The sequence below is a fragment of the Diachasma alloeum genome, unplaced genomic scaffold (assembly GCF_001412515.2).
Source record: "Diachasma alloeum isolate Michigan unplaced genomic scaffold, Dall2.0 Dall_scaffold_00405, whole genome shotgun sequence".
Classification (NCBI taxonomy): Eukaryota; Metazoa; Arthropoda; class Insecta; order Hymenoptera; family Braconidae; genus Diachasma; species Diachasma alloeum.
The window spans coordinates 219,443-229,317 of record NW_021680544.1 but is presented as its reverse complement, the minus strand read 5'-3'; the positions used below and the strand labels follow the sequence as shown (position 1 = coordinate 229,317).

General features: G+C 44.4%; 1 protein-coding gene across 1 annotated transcript; it reads right to left on the bottom strand.

Annotated features, from left to right (window-relative positions):
- Positions 1-4,773: 4,773 nt before the first annotated feature.
- On the bottom strand, positions 4,774-6,168 carry LOC107042039. Its single transcript, XM_015262910.1, has one exon. The coding sequence runs from the start codon at positions 6,166-6,168 to the stop codon at positions 4,774-4,776; it is 1,395 nt and encodes a 464-aa protein (XP_015118396.1).
- Between the last annotated feature and the right edge of the window lie 3,707 nt (positions 6,169-9,875).

The window sequence follows — 9,875 nt, the reverse complement described above, 5'->3', positions numbered from 1 at the left end:
CAATATCGTTGCGCTCTTTTGTCTCGTAGAATGGTGGGGCGGGCACACACACATATGCTGCATATCACATGGATGTGCGCCCGCTTAAAAATCCTCCCCATTGGCCCACCCTTAATTGCCAATAACTTTTTAGGGGTGAGTCTGATCAAAAAGTGCAAGAGGACTTTTCTGCTCAGAATCACCCCCTGATCCTAGGGTGTTCAGATGTACATGTACTTCTGAAACACCCTGTATACTTTGATTGAGATAGAGGTTATGACGGGTGAGAGTAGAAAACTGATAAACACTTAATTTTGAGAAATATGTTATGCCCCGAAAAGTGGAGCATAATTTCCCCATCAGTCTGAAATATGGGCAAACGCAAGTAACACATATTTCGGAATCAAACCATAGAATTAAGTGATTCATTGAGAATATACGTGCATTCTGAGACACGTATATTCGAAATAAAAAGTAAGCCAGTGGAACATGCATCAGCAATTCCATTGGGCTCATTCGCATGGTGTTATCATAACACCATGCAGATATGAGGCAATGGCCAAGACGTCATGGGCTCTGGATGAAATAAATACTCGAGAGACCATTGTCTCGGGGCCAGTAACTCGACTACGGTTGGTATTACCGTTCACCTGATACCTTCAGAATCAGAGTGAACTCTTTGACCGTAACTTCTCCAAGTTTAGATAAATATAATAAACGAGGCTCATTTAGTATTTGACGCGAGTCCTATCATTCCAAAATACCGAACCCTACCCGCTCGGGACTCAATATTTTGGTGGCAGCGGTGGGATACGAACCTACGCCTCCGAAGAGACTGGTGCCTCAAACCAGACTACAACATTTTGGTGTCAGCGGATTTTATTTGGAAAGAAGATCGATGCCTGATCAATCACTGTCTTATCGCACAGCAGCAAAGAAGAAATAATATTCGACGATCTATCTACCCGAGGGTGGACTGGCCGTTTCAATGCTTTCTTCGAGGAATTTCATCGGGGGAGCAAGAAGAATACCACTATCGGTAAACCATCAAAAGATAAGTCTATTCATTGGTACTTTCGTTGTGCCGTAGGAGATAGCAAGAGTTTTCCATTTTTGGGAACCAGTTTTAGCTAAAACATTGATTGACAGTCGCGATGTTAACTTCAAGGAAAACAGATGGGGGTCAGCAGAAAAATTCCGAATTTAACTCTCATTCTTTATCAGCTCCCGGCGCAAGGAGAGCCTTATTTGCGACCAGGCGAGGCAGGGGTAACATTGATAATGTTAACCTGCATCGTGAATTTGTTCAGTCTGAACATGCTCGCTGAGAATCGTCAGGTCAACGTTGAAGCTAAGGTTTACCGGGGAGATAATTACATGCTACCAGAGGGAATCGCGGAGATTAGACAGGGAACCCACAATGCGCCTGGCCCTGTCAACCCTTCGGTGAGTCAACATCGTCCTGTGCGTATTATTACACAGGAAGGTGTGGATAACATTGAAAATTATCCAGAAAAGGAAACGGAAGACCGTCATGAACAGTATTCTATGCCTTCCAAGGTTTTTACCAATGAGCAAGAGTTCAGGGCTAGTACCACACTTGATGGGGGAAATGTTCCCCAGCAGGCGGATCAATTGAATCCTGTCTATGATCGCCTTTTAGGGAGAGTTCGCACTCTCGTGGAGGCAAGACTCAGGCTCCAGAGGGAAATGGATATCCGGGAGCAATGGGTCGCCGAAGAGAGACAACGCCGACTAGAAGCCGAAAAACAGACGAACGAGTACAGGGTACTCTTGGAGGATGCTTTTGAGAAGCAAATGAATCAGCGAAACAGGAGCTTGCATTCTGATATTTTAGATTTGAAGGGCGCACTCTATTTAGTGAAGATCTTCCCCGGGGATGTTCCGGCTAAATTAGATTGTTTCCTAGACTCCATCGCCAGCGCTAGGAGATTAATTCGTCCAGGTTTGGAGAATCAACTTTTGGATGGAATTTTGGGAAGTAAATTAGAAGGTGCCGCGCATAAACAATTGAAACATCGCACGGTGAAAACATTCGAGCAGCTAACAAGTGAGTTGGAATCACTTTTTAAGAAGACACGGAATGTCATCAGTCTGCAAGGTGAGTTCAGCAAGTTGCAACAGCGTGAAAATGAGGACGTTGGAAAATTTGTTCAACGCACAGAGGAGATTACAATGGATTATCTAAATGGTCTATTGGGTCTCAACCCAGAGCTGTCACAGGGAGAGAAGGAGGCAGCTACAAAGGTCCTAGAGACTATGAAAAAATTGGTATTCGAACAAGGATTACAGGGTCAACTGCAAATTCTGGTGAGAGCAAATCATTTTAAAAGACTCCATGATTCTTGCTCGGGGGCTGTGGATCTTGAGAAAATGATTTCTGGCAATACCAAGGGCAAGACTGGGGGAAATTTTGGACAGAATCGGAATTCCACTGGAGGCGGCAATAATTCCACGGGGCGTCATTCCACTGGAGGCTATTTTTCTTGCGGTCAAATGGGTCATCTTGCGAAAAATTGTGGAAATTCACAAGTAGGGCACCGAAAATCACTACCAGTGGCAACGAAGCGTCGGAGTATTAACGCATTCGGCTCTGTTTGCCAATACTGCAAATATGCGGGACATGATTTTGCTGACTGTCACAAACTGAAAAGGAAACTGCGACTACCGGAGGCGTCGAAAGTGTGTTTCGCGGCAATCAAACAATTTAATTCGAGCCCCAATAAATCTATGACTGGAGGGAAACAACATATGTCGAGCAGTAATGGAGCTAAGGATAGGAATAATGCGGAAGGGGGAAATAAAATTGTTCCTTTGCCGGTCGGCGCTTATCAAGTTATGATGGTGCATACCACTAAGGTAACCGGAGAATGTGTCACCGATAAACGGCGAATGATCGCTCCAGTGCGGCTTTCAGAAATACAGACGCAAATTCTACTGTCTGCAGATGAATTAGAACAGCTGACGTTGCTTCTAACTGATTCAGGGGCAAATGCGTCTTTAATTAAAGTCAATAAATTGGGGAGGAAAGCACGAATGCCACCAGGGCAACGGCTTTTGAGGGGAATTTCCAATCATGGCGCTGCGACACTGGGAGAAGTAATTCTTTATCTGCGAGTAGGTAAAGAAATTTTGGCACATAAATTCCAAGTTGTTCCAGGGAATTTTCCATGTTTTGGGGAAATTCTGGGAGAAGATTTCCTATCGGCTCCAAGTTTAAAAGTGGAGAAAATTAATGGGAAATCATTAAAAATAAATGATCATCGTTTTGATTTGTTCGAGGACACGGAGCCTACGAGGTTGACGGGTAGAGCGGAGACCCTAGTTCGGGTGCCATCTTACAGCAAAGGGCAGAGATTGTCTCTAAGATGCAGCTGAGATGCATCTTAGGGGATTGTCTTTAAGATGCAGCTGGACAGCAGCTTACGATGGTTTCATAAACGTATGTATAAACAACATGAACGAAGCGGATAAGTTCATTGACTTGCCAGTAGTTGAATTGCAGGAATTAGCCACTGAAACCGAAATTATGACGCTAACAAATTCACAGAAGCGCGAAGTTAAAGATCGCATAAAATTGTTGCACGAAAATCTACGGATTGGGCATCTGAATCAGGAAGAACGGGATAGTTTGGTAGAAATTTTGGAGAAATTTAATGCTATTGTACAGTTACCGGGGGATGCTCCAGGAGTGACTGACTATATAGAACATGAGATTCCATTGAAACCGGGGACCGTTCCAGTCAACGTTCAACCTCATCGATTACCTCAGTCGCAAGAGGAGGAGGTCAATCGGTAAATCAAAGAAATGCTGCGGAACGGAGTGGTCTGACCAAGCAAGAGTCAATGGAATGCATCTTTATTGGTCGTTCCAAAGAAAATAGATGCCTCAGGGAAAATCAAGTTTCGAGTTGTTGTTAATTTTAGACGACTCAATGACGTCACTATTGGTGATTCATTCCCATTGCCCAATATTTCTGATATTTTGGATAGATTGGGCAATGCAAAATATTTTTCAACATTGGACTTGGCATCAGGGCTTCACCAAATACCTATGAAGGAGGAGGATAAACGGAAGATTGTATTTTCTACACCATATGGGCATTCCGAATTCAATCGTCTGCCTTTTGGGGTGAAAGGAGGCCCAGCGACATTCCATCGATTGATGAATTCCGTACTGGCTGGAATTCAGGGAATACGATGTTTTGTTTATCTGGAAAGAAGTTTATTATTAGATGATGGATCACGGGAATTTGGAGCATAATTAAATCAACGCTGGTCGAATTGTCATTTACGCGACGTTTCACTGATATATTTCAGCTTCTTCAGGCTCTGGAAAACATTAAATGCATAAAAATAAAACACACCTACTAAATAAAACATACTCATAACCTCAAACACATGATAAATGAACCGACTACTATGTCTATATTGCACAACTGACATGTAAAAATACTTTTGTTTCGAAACGTCAACTAATAAATATACCTTGACATGACTAGCGTGTAGTCGACTTATTAAATACAGGTCTCATACGGGAATTACAACCTCGCATTATAGCAGATAAACACAACGAAATCAACAGCAATTTGCACTGACTTCTCGTGACATCATACGACAAGCAGTCGACCGCTGACACCTCACGCTTCAATCACTCGCCACTCATCTCACCGTCACCAGTCAGCGGGGTCACGTTCCGGATGATCCAGCGGCGAAAGTCGATAACCCAGGCCCCTACTTTCTCCTGGTCTTGTATCTCCTGATAAGACTGTTTTACATTCCGCTCAGATGCTGCGTATCTTCACGTTTATTCACTGTCTTGTTCAAGCTAATGTGAACCATCTCACTAATGTTCCGTTTCCTCCAATTCGGTGCCACATCCAGGATTGATGTTTCCTCGAATTTGAAGCATTGCTCAGTAGTGAAATGGTGAAATGCCAACACGTTCTTCTCCTCCTTGTTAAATTTCCTAGGTTCGCAGTCCCTTCGGTGCTGCGAAACCCTCTCCCTCAGCAGTTGTTTAGTCTGACCCAGGTAACATTTCTCACACTCGCATGGGATCTTATAAACCACACCAAACCTATCGAAGATTGGTGTCTCATCCTTCAGTCTCGAGTATAAATCTCCGACCTTCCTCAGGTTGTACATCACGAACCGTGAGTCCGTGTGTCTCATACCCCGATTCAATCGCTGCGATAGTCCGGTGATCAGTGGTAGGCGGAAAACGCGCCTATGCTCCCTTACAGCTCCAGCTGTCTGGAGATCTCTACGCTCACGGAAATTCCTCACACACTTGGAGATGAATTTCGCCGGATAGTTGTTGTTCACCAGCACTCTCCTCACTCGACTCACATTCTCCTCATGGAAGCTCCCGTGGCTCAAACCAATCGCCCGATGAAGTAATCCGAAGACAACTCCAATCTTCTGAGATGTTGGATGGTTAGATCTGTAATTCACGACTCTACCGGCACTAGTTGGCTTCTGGTACCAATTCGTTCTCAGTAGGCCATTCTCCTCCCGAATAACCTTCACATCAAGGAAACAAATTGCGCCTTCCGTCTCTCTTTCGACTGTAAATTGAATACGAGGATGGATGGAATTGAATGCCTCCCTGATCGCCTCCACTGCCTCCGTAGGTACCGCAAGGAGTGTATCGTCAACATACAACTTGACCCAAGATATCCGAACCGGTATTTTCTCCAGCACCTTCGATAGCACATGATCCATCACCAGACTGGCTAAAATCGGGCTGGCAGGATTCCCCATGATGCTGCCATCAATTTGATTGTGAATTTCTGAATCAAACACGAAATAACTCACCTCAAAACAGAACTGAACCAACTGAACGACAACATCCTTTGGGGCAGGGATCAACGATGACCAAATCTCCCAATTCTTCTCGATGATAGTGAGCACCAGCTCTTTTGGGATGTTCGTAAACAGAGAAACGACATCCAACGATACCAATTCATAACCCTCAAGAAGCCTATTCCCCTCCACAAAATCCACAAATTCTTTCGAGTTCTTTATACTGAACTGCGACTTCTCTTGCACCTTGGATAGCAGTCGGTGCAAGTACTTTGCGATCTTATAACGGGGGGGCCCTCTGCAGCTCACCACTGGTCTCAGCTTGCAGCCCTCCTTGTGAACCTTACGAAGTCCATACATTTTCGGAATTACCGACGTATAAGTTGTTTATCTGGGGCATATCATTACTTCGGATGGTATTAAGGCTGACCCTATCAAAATAGAGGCAGTTTCAGGCTTCCCAGAGCCGCAGAACGAAAAGGAAGTGATGTCCTTCCTTGGTTTAGCCGGGTATTATCGAAAATTCATAAAAGATTTTTCAAAAATTACTAAAGCCCTCACTGAACTGCTAAAAAAAAGACGTTCCTTGGATATGGGGGAAGAGAGAGAAGTCTGAAGTTAAAGGCCTGAAAGAGGCCCTGACTACAGCGCCGATCCTGCAGTATCCAGATTTTGGAAAAACTTTCCTCTTGACGACGGATGCTTCAAACAAAGCGATAGGGGCTATACTATCGCAAGGAGAGATAGGTAAAGATTTGCCTATTGCTTACGCCAGTTGAACCTTGAATAAGGCTGAGCAGAACTATAGCACAATAGAAAAACAATTATTGGCTGTGGTTTGGGGTGTGAAACATTTCCGCCCTTACCTTTACGGGAGAAAATTCATCGTCGTAACGGAACACAGGCCTTTGAAGTGGATATTTAACGTCAAGAATCCAGGGTCACGACTCATTCATTGGCGTATATTCCTGGAGGAGTATGATTACGAGTTCGTTCATAAGGCCGGGAAGTTAAATACCAACGCCGATGCGCTCAGTCGTATCAACGTGGTAACCCGAGCTCAGGCGAAACCAGAGTTGACTGGCACAGTGGGGCACTCGGTCAACAACGAAGTTATCACACCAGCTGATAATGAAAGAATGGATATTCTGCAAGAATACCATGACACACCGATTGCGGGACATCCCGGGGCAAAATGGATGTACGCAAAGTTTCGGGAAAAATATCAATGGAAAGGGATGAAAGGAGATGTCGAAAAATTCGTGGCGATCTGTGAGGAATGCCAGCTAAATAAACTAGGAAAAGCAACGAAGGTGCCAATGGTCATCGGGGAGAGTGGGGAAGAGGCGTTCGAGCAGTGTGCTATGGACATTATTGATCCATTACCGATCACGGATGTGGGGAATAAATATATTCTTACGTTCCAGGACACCCTGACTAAATTCAGCAGAGCAATTCCAATTCCCGACCAAGAAGCCAATACGATTGGTCGCGCGTTCGCTGAAAAATCGTGTGCGAATATGGAATGCCATGAAAATTACTTACGGATCAGGGGCCAAATTTTGTTTGAGAAATTTTTAAGAATGTCTGTGAATTATTAAAAATAAAAAAAATACAGATCACGGCGTATCATCCACAGACAAACGGAATTGTTGAGAGATCTCATCGCACTCTCGCTGAGTACCTGAGGGGCTTCATCGTAGGGGATCAGACAGATTGAAGTACATGGCTGCCGTATGCAATGATTGCATACAATATGACTCCTCATTCGGCGACTAAAATGACGCCATTTGAGCTGATGTTTAGTAGACGTGCTGAATTACCGACAGTCGTCAAACAGCCCCCATGTCTGACATATTGCTATTATGATTTTGCGCAAGAACTTCGAGAGAGATTGCGAGTGGCACATCAAGAGGCAAAGGAGAAACTTGACGCAGGACAAGAAAAGTTAAAAATCCAATATGACAAAAATTCTGAGGAGATATAATTCAATGTTGGCGACAAAGTGCTGCTGAAAAATGAAGTTTTGCGACGAGCACGATCGAAGAAATTATCATAACCCTGAATTGACACTGAATTGATTGTACGAGATAATCGAAAGGAATTCTGATGTAAATGATACGATCAGATATGGCAACAAAAAAAGAACTCAGAGGGTCCATGTCAATAGACTGCGTCCATTTATAATCGCATGACTCTATGGACCCAAGCCTCGGACACAGAAACAAATTTCTTACGGAAATTGGAACATATTTATTTGGGGGGAAAATCAAAACTTACATTTGGTTTATAAATTTATAATGAACTTATTGTTTGAATTCTTCGGCCAGAGGGTGTTCATGTGTGAGGTCGGGGTAACGAAGGAGCCAATCCCAGCCAAGATAGGAATGTGTTGGATTCGAGAACACATAGTCTTTGCACTGGGGACAGACAGTCTCGGAACGTTGCAGCCACTGTGGTACGTGATAGGGCTGTGGGACGGGAGTCTCACCGAAAAAAAGACGAAGGTTGAAAATGTCCTCAACGTCGTCTCCAAGTACTGGCAGGTCCCACGGGGCGTTTCTGTCCACTCGACCACGGGCCCTCATTCGAGCAACAAAGTTTCGGTATCCATGATGAACGTATTCGTGATGATACGCGAAAGAGGAAACCTGCAACAGACAGGGGTAAAACTATTAGACACTGGGAGACAGGAAAATCTGGAGAGGAAAGGGGAAGAATTAAATTACTCACCATGAATTCAAACATGAACGCGTCGACGGCGTTGCGCCGGTATGGGTGTCTATCAGATCTCACAGCTCTGGCACGTCGAGCTCTGACAAGTCGAGCACTGAGGCGACGAGAATTGTTTCGGCCTCTCCAAGTCCAAGTCCGGGGGTTAGATTGGTCTCTTCGAGGCGATATTGCAGCGCTGGACGTCGAGGCACCAGCAGCACTAGCACAGGCACCACGAGGACGATCACAAGAGAAATGTCCTCCGTTGGCACCACAATGGAGACAAGCTGATGGGCAGTTGCGGGCAAGATGTACCAACTTGTTGCACTTGGAGCACCTTCTTAAATCCATGTTTGCAGTTTTCTTGTTGACTTGTTCGAATGAAGTCGCGGAGGGAACTGTGAAAACTTTGGGGCGCACCACGTTTTTGTATTCGAGGGTTCAGCGTCAACAAAGATGGCCACCAACGAGCCAACAACGAAGTCCACGTCGCCTAGTGTCGACGTGTTCACCAAGTTCAAGAGCCTTCGATTTCTCAAAACTCTTGAAATCAGCATTTTTGTTTTCTACGTTGCTCATGCTAGGAGGCATGATGGCTCAAGTGCGGGGGGACGAGGTGCATGCAATCGAAAGATTCGTTCACATGCCTGGAATTTATTTTGAGCCAATTGGGAAAATGTATCTCAGTACCCAGGTTTGGTCCATAGCTGCCAGTACAGATGTCTCACCGTGGCTAGCGAGAGCTGACCAACTTCAAGAACATCTGATTCACACTATAACGAACATGTGGGGATGTCCGCTAGGAACACCACCGAGACCTGAACACAACTACCCTACGACAGAAAAAGTCTATCCGTGATCAATTAATTAGGGTGAGAGAGAGAGAGATTTTTGTTTCCCACTCCGGTGGAGTTTTTGAGCGTCAATTTCCCATTCCGATGAAGGATTTTTAAGTTTAGTTTTCCCATCCCGATGGAGAATTCTGGAGTTTAGTTTTCCCATTGCGATAGAGAATTTTTGAGTTTAGTTTTCCCATTCCGACGGAGACGTTTTGAGTTTCGTTTTCCCAATCTGATGGAAAATTTTCGGCTTATTATTTTCCCACTCCGGTGTGGTAATTGTTGATTAGTTCATGATCGATAAATACTTTTTGAGGGCCCGTATATTTAGAGTCATCCGGTCTTTTTGTGGGAATAACCCTTTTATAACTCTCGCGGAAATCATATAGGATTAATTGAAATATTAGCGCTCCAGAATTTTAGTGGGGTATTACGGGGTAAAATGGGTCTTTTTCTGAGTTTTGTTGGAAGGTCACTTAAGGTAAACCCAACCCTTAATCTCAGTGAATTGCC